We start from the raw sequence: 17,333 nt of genomic DNA, 5'->3' as shown, positions 1-17,333 counted from the left end.
AAAATAGTGAATTCTTGGACACAATGGTGGGAAGAATGTATGTGTGTAAACCTTACAGAAAGTTTGATGGAGCATATAATCCTAATTGCGACTTGTGTCTCACTCTGCTTCAAAACCATGGAACCGTTCACTCTGAAAGGAAATGCACATATGCGGAGGCCCTGTCATACCTTCTAGCATTGTTCAGATGAATGGTAGCCCCACAGTGCCTTTCTCACTGGGTCTTTCCACTAGCAATAACCTTTTGCTAGCTTCACAGAGAGTACTTTAGCACCCAGGAGAGCCTGTTCTCAAGTATTCCTGTTTTTAATCTCCAATAACACATAGATCTGCCTTTCCAGAGGCGGTAATCGCTGATAGCTGAGAGCCACCGCTCGCCAATTAAATAAGCACTACTGTGCCAAAGCGGCTCTTAGAGCACATCCAAGAATGCTGTTTGTTTTTGACAAAGTATCAGTTTTGGGTTGCTATGTTCCCAAAAGCAGGACGTGAATCGGGTGGGTTTTGTCCAGGTTTGACTCATCACACTGGATGGCTCCCACCAGTGCTGTCCTAAACCATCCAGAAGTCTTTTGTTGTTATTGCCATCTCTGTTTTGTTTAGCAGCGGCCCATGAGCATTCTGGTCATTGTTAACTTGAGCTCTCAGGCAACTGCTCTTCATTTGCACAAAGCCATTAATGCAAGGCCATCTGGAGATCTGTGTCTTGTTATGTTAATGAAATACGGAAAATGCGAGGGAGCCAAATAAAAAAAGAGTTGTGATCTACAATGGTCGATCAGGGTACAGTTGAAGGAGGTTTAGGCTGCATATAATTCTAGATTTGTTCATTTGGAAAAACAAAGAACAAAATAAGTTACAAATGAGGCAGAACCATATAAAGTAATGCTAGTATTTAGAGGTGCTACAGTCTAGTCAGGATCTGACACTCAGAATACAAATGATATAACTTTCTGAGTGAAGGATGTAATTGTGAAATCGTATAAAATAATGAAAGAATGAAATAGTAATACACAGTAAATATTCATTTGTAATAGAAAATTGTTGTGAATAACAAAAATTAACATGATGAACATTAATGAACATTCTTTATCAACACACACACACACACCTGAAATTAGGAACAGCAATGATAACAAAGGGGGACTGAACTGTTTTCCAACCTGCACACTAAGCATGAAAGATAAGAACTTTGCAGATGTATGGGAAATGACAGTGTGACCGTTGCCCTGCCTGTGAAATGACATGATTAGAGGATGACAAGATCAGTGGAAGATGCCACACGGACACATAATTATGAACCTTGGGTCCAGTATCTTGTATAAATAGAGAACTGCTTTACAAACCAACTAACTCACTCTGTTCAGACTTAGGTCGGGACAGACTGACTTCACACTTGCAAGTGTATTGAATAAATATGTTTGATATTCCACTGGACTCTGCTGCGTTCTTCTCTGCAACTTAGGAAAGAGTTCACTTGAACTATTATTTCTGATTAATAGAATAGAATCTCCCCCACACATTCAAGCAAATCATTTTTTTGGAAGCACCATACTCTGGTCAAAGTTCTGTTAGATCTAGAGGCTATCCTAGGAGCAGTGAGCATAAGGGAACAGGCCATGAATGGGATACCAGTCCATCGCACGGCACCACACATACAAACAAATAAACACGCAGTTCTTACCTAGGGCTAATTTTAGACCTGCCAATCCACCTACTGCCAGTAGAAAACTGCCGAATCTGGAGTAAACCCACACAAACATATAAATACCATGCAAACCTCTGCACAGACTGGAACACAAGCTAAGGAATGAACCTGAACCTAGAGCATAGCAAGCATAATAGATTAATTTACTGTCTTCTCAAAAGTTCACAGCATGCTGAAAGAATACACATCTAGACATTGGGTTTGTGCACCAATGTTCAATTAAGTACTATGCAAAGGGATACTGCTGAGACTCATGCTGAAATAGAAGAGGTGAGAACAAATGCAGGAAAAAATGGATGACAGGAAGATTTGTCATTTCTCCCCATTCTTTTCCCAATACAACCTGTTGTTTCACTTCCTGCCATTAAATCCCAGTTGACCTTTACTATAGACGTCTGAGTACAAATGTAGGAACGAGACACAATTGCACAAGTGCATGCCGAGATCTCAAGTGGCTCTTACGACACACTCAGACTCTGCAATCTAGCAAAAGTGGCTCTACTACACACAGCAATTTGTTGTAATCTAAAGTTGTCAACCTTTGATAAGGATTTCACCACGAATGACTTTTTGTCATGATTTATTAGAAATCGGAAAATGGGCTCGCTGATATTTCCAAAGGATCAAACATTGTTTTTTCTTCAAGTAGTACTATTGGAAAATATTTGATTCTCACAAGTAGAATTGATCCTTCTTACTTTGAACTGAAGATAAAAATAAACCATCTGACTCTGAGACTTTGAATATAGCTTTAATATATTCGCAGCAGAAGGTGCATGTGTGAGGGATAGAAGAGAAGTGCTGAAAAAGCATAAACATTATAATCTGCTAGGTTATAAAAGAGCATCTGTTCTGATAATAAGTTGCAGTAAATAGGTGTTACCTCTGGAAATCTGATTAAACCGACAGTTCCTTTTTATTTTGCTTGTTGTAAGATTTTTGTTGCTGCACTCATAGGTAATAACACTTCGGAGCCTGAGGCGGTTGTGGAAAACTAGTAAAACAGGAGGCCTCTGTGAGACAGTCCATATACCACTGCACTGAGGACTCAAATACATCAAGATACAAATTAAAGTCAGTACGGGAAAATGTCTGTTGAAATCCAAAGCACAGACTGTTGTTTCTTTTAGTGGACTGTGACTGAAGAAACCAAAGTCTCTGACCAAAGCATCTGAAATTTAAAAACAATCTGAGATGTTCATTGGTTCATTCTTCTGCATGTCTCATCCATCTGTCCTGCCACAAGCCTGGATATCACACTCAATGTATTGCTTATATAATCTGAAAGAAACAGTGTTCCAGCTTGGTCATTTACCAACTATGCCTTTGAAACTGTGAATGTCTGATTGCCTTACTGTGGTTTTAGCATTTTGTCCAAAGTCCCTGCTGATTTCTTGGCTTATCGTTGTTGAGAATATTAGGTTAGACAAGCCTATGCAAAAACAGTGAAGCACAGATTGAGAATCTGGGGAAAGATTGAGTCCTGAAAAATAAACATTTAACCTTGTTATTCAAAAATCATCTCATTATTTTATTTGTTATTTTCTTAGTAATATATAGTTCTATTTCAATTCCATTAACCCAGAAAGAAACTTATTTTACTAAAGACATAATGTTACTTTAGGATGTTATTCATGTAAATCAGTGAGCTTGGTATGTACCACTATGATATTATTATATTTTGAATAGTATGCATGGTTATTTAGATGAATGTAGTTATTTTCGTATATCAACATTTCTGGTTACAAAGTGAGTTTAGATTTTCCACTGTTCCAGAGTTGGGATGATGTTCCAGAGGTCAGAGTGACATATGAGCTAATGAGTACTAATATGATCATGTATCACTGAGCTGATGTACTTAACAAAGACTCAGTGACCCAGAGTCCTGATTAGGTAGCATTTTACATAGAGCAGTGATTTTTTTTTTTTTTATCATAAATAGAGAAAATATACAATCAAGACAAGAGCACTACATAGTACATCCCTTCAGAGGCCAGGGTTCAGAAAAACAAATAATTTTTTTTTAATATTTAAAAAAAATGTTGTCCAGTTTTGATTGAAACCATTTAAAGTGAAATTATTAAAATACTTAAAATAATACAGATTGTTCTCAATGTATATATTACTCATACTACTCAAAATCAGCCAAAACTGAGTAGCAGCACAGTGCAAAAATTATACAGGTACATCAAGTCAAGCCAAGAAGCTTTTAGTGTCATTTCATCCATATACTGTATAGCTGTTGCAGTACACAGTGAAATGAGACAACGTTTCTCCAGGATCATGGTGCTACATAAAACAAAGACAGAGCTAAGGACTTAGTAAGTAGTTCTAGATACATAAAGTGCATCTGTGCAACCTGGTGCAAACAGTGCAGGACAAGACAAAAAAGACAAAAAAACAAAAAAAAATACAAGTTATTACACAAAAGACAATAAAAAAAAACAGCGTGACCAGTGTAAATACTATATGTTCAATAAATATTGCGTGGGCAGAAATATTGGAGTAAACACAGTATTATAGCAGCAGTTACATGAGATATTGTAAAGTATTGTGCAAAACAGCAATCAACTAAAATGTGAGACAGCATGTGCAAAGAGCAAAAACAGCATGTAAACAGTTTGATGGATGTATATTGGAAGTGTGTATATTTGGTGTAGGTCTGTGCAGTCCATACAGTTGATGTGAGTGTGTGTCATGCACTTTAGTTAATGTTAGACATCAGAATGGGGGAAAATTGACATCAGTGACTTTAACCAAGGCATGGTTGTTGGTGCCAGGCATGCTGGTTTAATGAATTCAGAAAGAATGAAGTGTAAAACAAACAACATCCATTGACCCTGCAGTTTTGTGGCTGGTGAGATAAAAGAGTGAGGTCTGAGGAAAACGACAGACTGACAGGAAGGTTACTGTAACTCAAATAACCACTCTTTACAATCACGGTGAGCAGAAAAGCATCTCGGTGCTTGGAGAGCCTGGTGTGCTGCTAATATGGATTACTTCTGTACGTGCTTTTTCAACCAGGTCATGTTTAAGATGGCTGACCATGTGCTGGATTTTAAATAGATATTAAACTACCTCAAATTTATTTCTACATATGTTGTCCCCATTTTAGCAGAATTGTTATGGAAACTGAATAATATTCTTGGTTGACTGTTTATATTAAAATTTATAGCAGTGTTTTAGCTTTTAATAAAAAGCATAAATGTTGTGTTTAACGTGGCAATAATAATGTTTAAATAAATACAAAATAAATGAACGGATAGCTCGGGCCTTCTTCCCTGTAAAGATTAAAAAAAATACTTGACACGACTATTTATTTATTTATTTTTTACTTTACGCGACGTCATTGTCTTCCGGTTTGACAGGATTTCCGCTTCTACCGGAAGTCTTATACTTGGCCTAACTGTAGCAGGAGAAATGGCTGCTTCCATTGTGTATGGCTAAGCTAACTTACAGCTGGAACCGAATTTTTAATTTAAAGGGTCGGAGAATTATTTAGCAACGTCGTATTTGCGGTAAGCAAAGATCTTAAGATGTTAATCGACTGATTTAAGAGGCGCCACAGAAAGCGGTACGTAGCTAACGCTGCATTGACTAGCTTATTAGCTTAGCTTGTATTGATTAGCTTGCTTGCTAAATAAACCATTTCTAAAGCGTAGTTTTTTTCCCCCCCCTTCCGTGTGCTTTGTGATTAAACGTTAGCAGTTTAACGCATCAATGCCTGAGCAAGGCCCGAGAATGAACGGCTTCTCTCTGGGCGAGCTCTGCTGGCTGTTCTGCTGCCCGCCCTGCCCGAGCCGCATCGCCGCTAAACTGGCCTTCCTGCCCCCGGAGCCTACGTACTCGGTGCACACGGATACTGAGGGCGCGTGCAGCTTGCACCTGAGCGAGCGCGCGGATTGGCAGTACTCCCAGCGCGAGCTGGACGCCGTTGAGGTGTTTGGCACGCGCACGAGTCGCGGTAACCGCGTGTTGTGTATGTTCGTCCGCTGCGCGCCCAGTAGCCGCTACACGCTGCTCTTTTCTCACGGCAACGCCGTGGACCTCGGACAGATGTGCAGCTTCTACATCGGCCTCGGCTCGCGCATTAACTGCAACGTCTTCTCATACGACTACTCCGGGTACGGACAGAGCACCGGGAAACCGTCCGAGAAGAACCTGTACGCGGATATCGAGGCGGCCTGGCAGGTGCTCAGGAACAAGTGAGTAGAATCACAGCATCACTTAAACATCACTGATCAAGCTGTCAGCGTGCAGTGTGTTTAACAGCCCTGTGGGTCTTCAGTACACAGGAATGATACACACGTGGCGGTAAAATCCAACCTTCAGTCATTTACAACTGATTCAAGGTTTATTTACATTTACAGCATTTAGCAGACACTCTTATCCAGAGTGACTTACATTTTTATTTCAGGATACACCTGAGCAATTGAGGGTTAAGGGCCTTGCTCAGGGATGGCAGCTTGGTGGACCTGGGATTCGAACCAATGACCTTCCTTCCGATCAGTAGTCGAACACCTTAACCACTGAGCTACCACATCCTGGTTTATTGATTTCTAGGCTGATTGCAGACACACACTGGCTAGTTAATACACACAAATACTGCTTCTCTACATAATATCAGTAAACACAGCCAGAGGGTTTGTGGATTGTTTATTTATGTTTTATTGGAATTTTTTTTGAAAAGTGTGTGTGGGGGAATTTGTGCCCGTTCAGTCCCAAGCGTTACATTCAGCATGTTGTAGTTCAGGCTAAAAGTGTGGAGCGGCTTCCTGAAAGCTCTGCCATGTTCCCGCTGTTTGTAGATTTGTCAGTCGTGTTTGTGTGCCATGTTTTTGCAGGTTGAATACGGAAAGTAGCCAAAAAAAAAAAAGAGAAGCAAACATTCTCAAAACTTCCCCTTTCTATTTGCAAGAAATAATCTACTAGAAATAATAGATCAATGGCAGAATTTGTCACACTAACTCTAATACCGGACAGATTGTAGGTTAACTGGGACCAGCACATATGCTTATAGATTAACTGTCTTTGTGCACTGGGGCCTTTTCCAGACTGGTGCAGCAAAGTCTGAAGCATGCTATTGTATAAAATGTTAATGTTTACTGGAGCTAAGGAACCCAAACCTTGTAAAACATCCAGACCATTTATTCCTCCTCGTTCAGACTTCACTGTTGGCACTGCATTTTGGTATGTAGCGGAATATCTTTAAGCATTTGCCAAACACTGATGCGTCCATCATACTGCCTGATTCCTTGGTCCAGAGTCTGTTAGCACGTGCTTCAGGAGATTTGCCTTACGTCACTTTGCTGGAGTGTCTGGGAGTTGCAACTGCTCGTCCATGGGAACCCAGAATAAGCATCCTAAAGGGGTATAAAATGGATTTTATAGACACCTGCGTTCAATTTACAACAGTGCGGAAAACCTTGTAGTATTTGTAACATCTTAATGCATTCAATAATTTCATCCAGCCACAAGTCTTATATGTTGATTGATTCAGTGTAAACGGCTAGACTCGGTTGGATATTTTGGGCCTTACTGAAACACTCGTACTGCAGAGAATTTATTTACAGTAACAACGAACAAGCACTTTGCCTTTCACTGGCCTTCATTTAAAAAAAAAAATGAAAAGGTGTATATTAATGGTAGTATCCATTAGTAGTGCTGCTAGTTTGTGAAAGTGTGTGTGTGTGTGTGTGTAGTTGTACTATATCTATCCCTAGAGCAGGAATTCCTGGTCAGTAACATTCCAGAAAGGATGACCAGGTTGAAGAGTGACTAACTTTCAAGCTCTATATAGCTCCTATTAACAGGATTGCTAGAAATAAATCATCAGTATTTTGCATCTTTTTGATACCATGTGTGAAACTCTTACTCGTGTTTGTAAAAAAGTAAATAAATGAACGCACCCATGTGTGCCTAATGTACACTGTCGTGTTAATGAACAGACGATGCAAGACGTCACAGAGCTGCGAGTATTTCAGCATTAATGATAGAAATCGTTTGTGAAAATATCAGCAGGAGATACAACAGCAATGATAAATTCTTAAGTTGATCAAATTTCTTATATTTAGAGATTAAGTTCAGCTGGTTAGGGGAGTAAATTATGTCTACAGAGAACCCTAGAACCCAGCTTTTACCAGTGTATTGTGCTTGACCATCAGCTCTGTTTCATCATTCACACAGAAGGACTCATTTAGGCCATCCTTAAAAATATTCTTGTTTGCCGTAACCCGACCGACCATGTCAATTTAGGACCGACTCAAATTTTTTTTTTTTAATTTATTTTTTACTTTAAGTCTGACCGACTTGCCTGTTGTAAATTTGCGTTAAGACCGACCAAATTTTTTTTTTACTCTTCGGACAACTAATACAAAAGCAATAAAATAATATTAATTATATTTTAGTAAGTATTGTAAATAGATAAATTGCCTAGGCCTACATACAAACGAAGGCTACAAATTTGTTTGTGGTCTATATGTCCTGCATCAAAATAAGGTTTGCAATGATGTGCCCCGAAGGCATGGGTTGAAGACCCAGTCAGTGACGTCACGATATGCTAATTTGTCTAATTTCATACCATCTAATTTCAATCACCGTCACCAAAATTGTAAAAAAAATTTTTACATTGAAACTTGAAAAAAAAAGATATAGACCTACCTACCGACTTTTTTTTTTTTTTTTTTTTTTTTTTTTTTTTTTTTTTTAAAACTTACTGCAAACCAAAATATTGTTAAGGATGGCCTAAGTGATTACTTTTTGTTAGAGATCGTCTTAATAAGCGTGTGAATATCAAGATGCTTGATTCATACTGTATTCAGAAACAAGGTGAGTTTGCGTGTGATAAATTTCAATGCTTTTTGTGTTCCTTTTGCTTGCTCATTATGTATAAATGTATAAAAAAAAAAAATTTATATTTCTATCTGTTTAAGTTGCTTTGTGGGCTTAAATTGTGACCACACTTTTGAATTTAAAGGTTTCTGATTATCTCAAAGCTGTAAAGTTTAGAGAGAGAGAGAGAACACTTTCACTGCATTTAGAACACACAAACACATGGACTTTTTAGGCCATCTCCATCACCGCTCGCTGTTTAGTGAGCTGACAAGTGGAAATTTGTTGGGCTTTAAACTGGGCAACAAAGAGTCAGAGGTCACATGCTAAAGGGTGTGGATGTGAGTAGAATGTCATCAGTTTGCCAGTCTTCAGTAGAAGCACGCATCAGATTCAAAACACTACAAAGCCAAAGATCTACCAGCTCCCTCTTATCTCAGAGCTTTTGTCACTCCTCACACGCTGCACCTCACTCCCTCAGATCTCCCAGCACCATCTCTCAGGGTAAGAGGTCGGTATACAGCAAGACTCTTCTCTGTTCTAGCACCGAGGTGGTGGAATGAACTTCCAGTGGATGTCCGAACAACTGAGTCACTGGCCATCTTCACACGATGACAGAAGACCTACCTCTTCCTCAGACACTTAAATTAGCACTTATTTTCTCTGTTTGTTTTATGTGTTTAGGGAAAAAACCCTGAACAGAATCTGTATCCTAGTGCACCAGTGTTAATGTATTCGCTGATTGACATATACATGCAGTAACATGTATAAACCTTATTCACATATCTGCATTATTTAGAACCTTTTATTTATTTGAAATATTGTGTGTTCTCTGGGAAAGATGATGTGACTAGATATGCATAGTATCTCACTGATGACAAGCCTCGAAGTCATTAAGGAGTCAGAGGTCCTGCATCCTAAATGCAACACTAATCGGTGGGACATCTGTCCTGTGGTTCTGTTGGAGTGACACAAGGAGGAGAGTTCAAATTGCATTCATTGGTTTATAGATTTTGAGTCTTCGTTGCAGTATGTCTGCTAATGTGATAAAACCTCATAAAGGAAGGTGGAGCTGTTTTTGCCACCAAAACCTGTAACATTTACTCAGTTTCTCAGTATTCTTGTGACTTGTCGAGGCAGCAAAATGACTTTTCCTCCAATCTGAATTTGCTCCGATTATGTTTTTGTTTCATTTATTTCCCAATACACACGATGCATGTAGGTGAAACCGATCCTCCTACGCTCGTTAGACGAGTGTCACAGTACTTTATTTGCACTGTAGGCTAAACACGCTGAAAAACGGATCGGCGGAATTACAGACTAGCTCTGCAGCACACGCTCCTTACGCCTAACGCTATGCTTATTGCCAGTAAAACATCTAGTAATTAATAGCTTCCTTATTTAAAATGTCACGCCGCATCTGCACATCCGTATTTCATTGTATTGCATTAGCAGGTAGATAAAAGTTGAAAACTTCAAAAAAAAAAAAAATTATATATATTCTCAGCACTCAAACAAAGGCTGAATAGTTTTGAACCCCGTCATAATATATTAACTCACCAAGCAGTGAATTTAGCTCAGAGTCGAGGTTAGTGCTAATCTTTTTAAGCATTAGCATATCGCCACCCAACACCTTTCCCCAAATCATTTTTTCTCCTCCTGAAATTGCGCCAGCTTTGCTCAAGGTGTTTGAGACACTAAGAGGGTGTGTGTGAGGGAGAGAGGAAGAGAAGAAGGGAGGGGGACAGAGGGAGAGGTGTGTGTGTGGGGGGGGAGAGAGAATAAGGAAGGGGGACAGAGGGAGAGGTGTGTGTGTGTGTGGGGGGAGAATAAGGAAGGGGGACAGAGGGAGAGGTGTGTGTGTGGGGGGGGAGAGAATAAGGAAGGGGGACAGAGGGAGAGGTGTGTGTGTGTGTGTGGGGGGGAGAATAAGGAAGGGGGACAGAGGGAGAGGTGTGTGTGTGGGGGGGGAGAGAATAAGGAAGGGGGACAGAGGGAGAGGTGTGTGTGTGTGGGGGGAGAATAAGGAAGGGGGACAGAGGGAGAGGTGTGTGTGGGAGGGGAATGGAGAGAAGAATGGGTGGTGAGGGAGGTTTAAGGAGGGTGGATGGTGAGGGGGTAGGGAGGGGGAGTGAAAGGAAGGGGAGGTTGGTGAGAAAAGGAGAGAAGAAGGGAAGGTGGATGGTGAGGGGGGTAGGGAGGGAGAGTGAAAGGAAGGGGAGGTTGGTGAGAAAAGGAGAGAAGAAGGGAGGTTGGTGAGGGATGGAGAGAAGAAGGGATGGTGGATGGTGAGGGGGGTTGGGGGGGTGTGGATCAGTATAACCCAGAGTCTCACTTTAGTGGCTTGAAGCAGACTTGGCTTGTGTTTACGCTGGAACGTGACCACTTGCCAAAGTTGCCTCCAGTTTGGACCTTATGGACAAACTCTGTCCAGGTTTTTGGGGATTTTTTTTTTAAGTTTGAAATGTTTTATACCCAGGCATTAGTTTTCTCATGTATATAAATTGCATAGAATTAGTCAAATAATTATAATTTGCATAGAATTACTTGACTTGTACTTAAATAGTCAAGTCAGCTCTGGTTTAAGTCCAGCCATAATTAAAGCTCTGTATCTAATGACTAGTTGCCGCTCATTTTGCTGCTTTTGTTTACTTGATGGTCCAGACCAGAGAACAGATTTAGTCCGTATGCAATCATGTTGATTTTAATAGAACTTTCTGGATTTTTAAATGTGGAGTCCCTGAAGATAACCTGCGTGCTCTATTTATTTAGTGACTGGCCCAGATAACACGTGCTCTAACAGGATATAAGGCTTGATGCACTGTTGTGTTAACGACGACACGATTAATGACTAAAGCGAAGCAGACCTCAAACTGTGCTCTGTGAAAACATCAAGAAAAGAAATTGATTGTTGATTATTTTCCTGTATCAGTGTGTCTGCTGTTATGGCATATGCAGAAATAAAGCCATTTAGAAGTTATTAGTCATTTTATACCGTAGTGTTATTGACTACTTGTATCTGATTGTCAGTATGTGTGCATTATTTTTGTATAACAGCGCAAGTCTGCCTCGGCCTGCCTCGACCTGCCTCTTCATCTGTCTGTCTATGCTGCATTATTTTCATCTAACAGTCTGCCTTGTTATCCCTCACTTTAAGTCTGTTTCATTAGGATGTTTTGTGCAAAGTTTCTTTTGAATATCGTCACTTTTTTGCAGAGATGGCCTGAATTATTTCTAGACTTTAATGAAGTTCGAGTTCTTTTTGAGCTTTTAGACAAGTTGTCAAAGGAAACTATTAAACCATTGAGCCATCATGTTAAATAGTCAAATCAAGTGCAGCGAAAAGACGAGAGCGAGAACTTTCCCGTCTGTTGGACATGTCTAGAAATGCAAACCGTGTCTGCAATGCTGTAAAGAGCATAAGCGTGTGTGTAGCGTCAAGTTTCAGTGCTTTGTGCTCAGTGTGGACTGACGGAAGATGTGTGCAAGGCAGCAAGTAAACCTGGTGTCAGCAACCTGCTTTTACTTCATGTTTTTATTTCCCTCTCTTTAGGTCAAGCTCTTGATTTGAATTCCTTTGCTTTTATTCATTCAATAGTACTGTGAGGGGAACCTATCTACCTCACCCGATTTACTTATTTTTGTTTTGTATGAGGTATATGATGACTTTTTCAGGAGATTTTCAACTCAATGTTTTACATGATACCATTTAACTTGCTTGCTTTCTTTCTGCCTGTTTTTGTCTTACTACTTGTCTTTCTCAATTTCTTTCTTAATCTGACTGTCTGTCTGCCTCTATTTGTCTCTGCTTGTTTCTATCGCTCTCGGGCGCCGCTCGCTCTCGGGCGCCGCTCGCTCTCGGGCGCCGCTCGCTCTCGGGCCGGTTTAACACCCAGCAGTAGCACATGCACTTGAATATATGCCATTATAATGCTATTAAAAGTGTTCAGGACACCGGGAGTGTGAATGACTCACAGGTAACTCGTCCACTTATGATTAGAGCAGATGTAAATTCTGTCTCTGACAAATCCACATCTGTTATTCTTATAGCTGCTTTTTAGTGAGAGAAATTCTGAAAAATGTCTTAACTCCAATTCCCTTTTTGTCCCCATGTAGCTTAGATTGACATGTTTTGCTGTGTTTCATCAGAAACGCATTTCCGCCCTAAACACAACAGGCACAAGGTAATGACTTTTACGCCTGTCCTGCTTTTCCATTTTTTTCGGATAATTATTCCTAAAACAATAAATCAGCGGTTACCATACAGCAAGCACACAACAGACTAGTGTTGATTATTTGGGAGATGTGAAAAACATTTTCCTGCCTCTGAAACCTTGCAGCAAAGTTTGGAAATTGATTGTCTGTAAAGTGGACTTGTTTACTGAATTGGAAAGCCATTGTGATTGCCTCCTCCCTTCTGGAAATCCCTGCCAAGGTGTTGATTCAGCTCACTCCAGCTCAGGTTGTATTTGCAACTCGATCTTGTATCCTCCGGTGAGGGATTTCAGAGCATTTATCATCCGCTGCTCCATTTTGGAGTGCTTTAGTGGAGAACTCAGGAGTTGTGCGTCTGTTCATTGGGCTGTGTGCATTCATTCCAGAATGTTAATCTTCCCCCACGCCGGGTTTCTTTCTTTTTCCTTGTGCAGTGTACGGGAGTGGGAGAGGGTTCACGGGTATGAATCAACCGCTGCATAAGTGCGAGCCCTCTACTTAACATGCCACGCAGAACTTGAAGAAATTTAAATTAAATTTCCATGATTCCGCCCTATCCCACGACACGGTTAATAAACTGCGTCTCATTTCAACCTCAATATTTCAGTAAATGTGGTAATTTGTAGGGATACAGGAATGGCACAGAGGATAGCGTTGCTGTCTCAGAGCTCCTGGGTTTGATCCTGAGCTCAGGTAACTGTCTGTCACATGGTCACAGCGTGTCTGAGTCGGTCGCCTCTGGGTTCCTGCTGCCTTGTGAGAACAGATTGTCTGTGTGTGAGAGAGAAAAAACAACCTCACCAACCTCACAATGCTCATAAGGCTTTTTTAATGTGTATTCATTATACCTTTTATTTTTGCTTCCCTGCTGCACCCTCAAAGTAGTTTGGTAAGTATATTGTTTTGCATTTAGAACAAATAACATTATTATTATTATTATTATTATTATTATTATTATTAATATTACATAATGACAATTGTTTATTATTAATGCTAATGTTACAATTTTCTAGATCAACTCTGATCAGCTGCTTCCAGTCTGTATTTAGTTTGCAATTATTTTTTGTTGAATTCTTTAAATTAAAGATTCCAAATATCACAAACGCATATTGTCTCTTAATTTTTTGTGTCATATTTTCCATGATGTCCTGAGTTGGACCGGTCTGACTCCTCATCCTGGGCGTATTCCCACCTCCCACTGGTCCTGGCTTAGACTCTAGATTCACAGACCTGTACAACACGAAGCTGAAGGGGAAAAAAAGGTTCCAGTTTGAGGTTTTTATTGGAAATTAACAAACAAGTGGAACATTTTTGTTCAGATTCCAAAAACCGTCTTTGCTCAAGTCCATCCTTCAGCCCAGTGGGGTGTCTTTCTGTTTAACTGCCTCTGTCTGTCTACTTTCGTCACTCCCGCCCTCTCCGTGTCTCTGTACGGAGGCCGTGGCACCTGTCAGCCCTGCAGGTGTCTCTCTCTGTGCAGTAATTAGTAGGAGAGAGCGAGAGAGAGAAGGTTCAGGGTCTGCTCTCATTAACACGCCGACTCCTAACTCCCGAGCTTCCACTCCTCACAGAAACAGTGTGCAGTAGCTCTCTTCCCTTCACACATCCTCATGCTAAATGATGCGTGTACAATAGGGCAGGGCTTCTCAGCTCCGGTCCTGAGGACCTGCTGCCCTACTGAGTTTTAAATGACATGCTGTGCACCATTTTCTTACATTCTTCTGCTCTACACCGTGCATTTGGCGGCGAAGAAGAAAGTGAGCAATTTCCTATGCTGTAATCGGTGGAAGAACATAATCAAAAGTTCAGGAATCTAGGAAAGGATTTTGTCTGAGCTGTTAGATCTTTATAAAAGTGTCCTGCATTTAAAAAATTTCAGTACTTTAACCGTCACCAGCTGCTTTTATTTATTTATTTTTTTTTCTTTTCTCATTCAGCATTCGATGAAAGGTCAAACAACACTTACTAGGATGTTAAGTATATTTAACTGTAACACTTAGTTTACACACACACACACACACACACAGAGGATTCATATTGAATGCAAGCTGCCGGTGATGTGAACGACAGCCTTTGGTGACTAGATGTGGGTCACGTACCCAGTGATTTGATAAATGTTATTACTTTGGCAACTACTAGTACAGAGACTGAGCTCCGCTTGCAGATTGTACCGAATCCCACTTCTTGCTGCTCGAAATAAATAATGCAGAATCAGGAACATGAGACGTGATAAAACCTGACGAAACCGAGCGAATTAAAATGCAGTGTAAAGCTATGTGTTGAGAAAAAAATGACGCTACTTATGATTCGAGACACAACGCAGGCATCACGAGACGACGATGAGACACATCAGATAGAAGTAATACCCCTCATAATAACATGACAGTGAGAGGACCTGTGTTTGTTTCATTCTGTTTCTACACTTCTGTAAAGCTGCTTTGAGACAATGTGAATTGTTAAAAGCACAATACATATAAATAGGATTGAAGTATTTTGTTTTGTAGTATTTTGTGACCTTAAACCAAGACCTACTTCATCCACATACCAGCATGACTGTCAAGCATCAAACCTGTACTTCAGATAAACACTACGTTTGTTGATCTGAACAGGTCTGTTGAAGTTCAGTTAGTTGTTTACTTCTACTTGCTACTACTTTGTTTGTGTGTAATGGAAATGAATCCATACGGCCGTCTCAAACGGCATACTATTCCTGATACTCACTCACTTCTGTGCTGCTTTTTTATTTATTTATTTTTTAAAAAACTGGTCTTTTTTTTTAATGGACACTTAATGTTGATAAAGTTGTTACAAAATTGCGTGTGTAGTAATAATAAAGTCTGTATTGAGTCTTGTTTACAGAATATATCTTGACAATTATGGTTTGTAATTGAAATCGACTTCTTGGTTGCGCACTCAGACGTTCGGTCCCTCCTGTATACGGTGGGTCGGACATGTCGGGCGAATGCAGTATAGCATATTTTCAGCCAATTCTCCAGGCACCAGTGCTAATTAAAATTCGCCGTTCAGCTTTCACATTTAGTTTATATTTACATGGCTTATCGAGGCAGTAAGAACAGAGCTGGCTCAGCTGCAAGCTCGCTCGCGGTCCCTGGATAAACTCGCATCTCCTCTCCTTTACTGGTTTTTTAGAAGTTCAGACAAATCGCGTGACTGAAACGGAACCCTAAATATCCTGAGACGTGACATTAGCGTTAATAGTGTTAGTCTAACTGGCCTGTCGCATGCGTTCCGTGCCTCCTGGTGCAACAGCTATATTTTCCTTTTACGAGCCGCTTTCAGTCCTGTTGTTGGAATCTTCTCTGATCAACACACACACACTGCGCCGCAGTGAAGATGGCCATATGTCTGTTTTACGAGTTTCTCAATGTCGTAAACCGGTGTGTGTACACATCAAGTCACGCTTTAAGGACTGGTCGAGGTCAAGGGTCGTCCTCTTAAACCAGGTAATCCGACAGTGACATAATAGTTAAGCATGTCATGGTTTTAACAGGACACATGAACTGATGGCTTTCAGACTGAACATCAGGGCTGCTGTAAAGCAACAATTAAGACCTTTTAAGCAGATATGACCTTTTGTCGCAGCAGTTTATAAACAAAGTAAAACCCAGCTCTTATTATTAATGTTATCTCATGACTAAAGTGATGTTTTTGGAGACGACTGTAGTGCACAAGCTGGGAAAATCTCTCCACTGATTGTAAACATGATTGCTAAAGAAATGAGCCTTAGAGATGATGTCATTCGAGGGCAACCTGACAAAGGACTGCTACAGGACTGTAATGTGTGTGACTAAAGCTGCAGTACAAATCACAGTCTTCTACATAGTGTAAGTGGTGCAGTGCAGTTGTGCACTGGTACGTGATTAGCTGCCAGGTGGGTTTGATGAGTCCAGGTGAGTGTTAAGAGGCAATAGTGTGGCGAGACTTCTGACTGCCTCACAGGAAAGAAGCCACTGCAGAACCTGGTGCTGGTAGCACGTCTGCTTTATTACCTACAGATGCATGGTGGGAGATGTCCACAATGCTTATTAGAGAGACCCTGATGATCTTCACCATTCGGTGTAGGCTGTGAGGTCTGAAAGTGTAGTTACCATAGCAGATGGGCAGACAGCTGGTCAGGATGCTCTCGGCTCTCTCTCTCTCTTTTTCTCACTCTCTTTCTCGCTCTCTTTTGCTCTCTCATTCTCTCTCTCACTCGATCTCTTGCGCTCTCTTTATCTAGCTCTCTCTCTCTCTCTCAACTTAAAGACTTTGGCTATGTAATGTGCCATTGTTCTGAGCATGTGGTGTCTCTACTTCTGTGCTAGTTTGAAACTAGGTCCAGATGCACAGCACTAAGCTGCACACCTCAGTGTTAAACTTTTTCATTTTTTTCCTCACTAGGTGTTGGGCGTAATAGATGCCCAAATATTTAGCTTGGTGTTTGAATAAGGGGCTTTTTGGGAGGAAGGGTTTGGGGCAGAGGTTTGTCCCACTGCATGGCACACTGTTCTGTGTAAGTCTTTCTGGAATAAATCCGTTACTTTCTGATATTTCTGACATGGTTTCTTCTCAGAAATAT

General features: G+C 40.6%; 1 protein-coding gene across 2 annotated transcripts in view; it reads left to right on the top strand.

Annotated features, from left to right (window-relative positions):
• Positions 1 to 5,079: 5,079 nt before the first annotated feature.
• abhd17c (abhydrolase domain containing 17C, depalmitoylase) overlaps positions 5,080 to 17,333 on the top strand; it is a 41,191-nt gene continuing 28,937 nt past the window's right edge. Inside the window, exons 1-2 of one of the 2 annotated variants that reach the window (XM_060884035.1) lie at positions 5,080 to 5,282; positions 5,417 to 5,913. In XM_060884035.1, the coding sequence (XP_060740018.1) occupies positions 5,429 to 5,913 (485 nt within the window). In that variant the 5' untranslated portion in view covers positions 5,080 to 5,282; positions 5,417 to 5,428. Of the gene's footprint in view, positions 5,283 to 5,413; positions 5,914 to 17,333 lie in introns of both variants that reach the window. The other variant, XM_060884025.1, reaches the window with a different exon arrangement.

The sequence above is a fragment of the Tachysurus vachellii genome, chromosome 1 (genome assembly GCF_030014155.1).
Source record: "Tachysurus vachellii isolate PV-2020 chromosome 1, HZAU_Pvac_v1, whole genome shotgun sequence".
Taxonomy (NCBI): Eukaryota; Metazoa; Chordata; class Actinopteri; order Siluriformes; family Bagridae; genus Tachysurus; species Tachysurus vachellii.
This window is presented reverse-complemented; position numbering and strand designations above follow the sequence as displayed.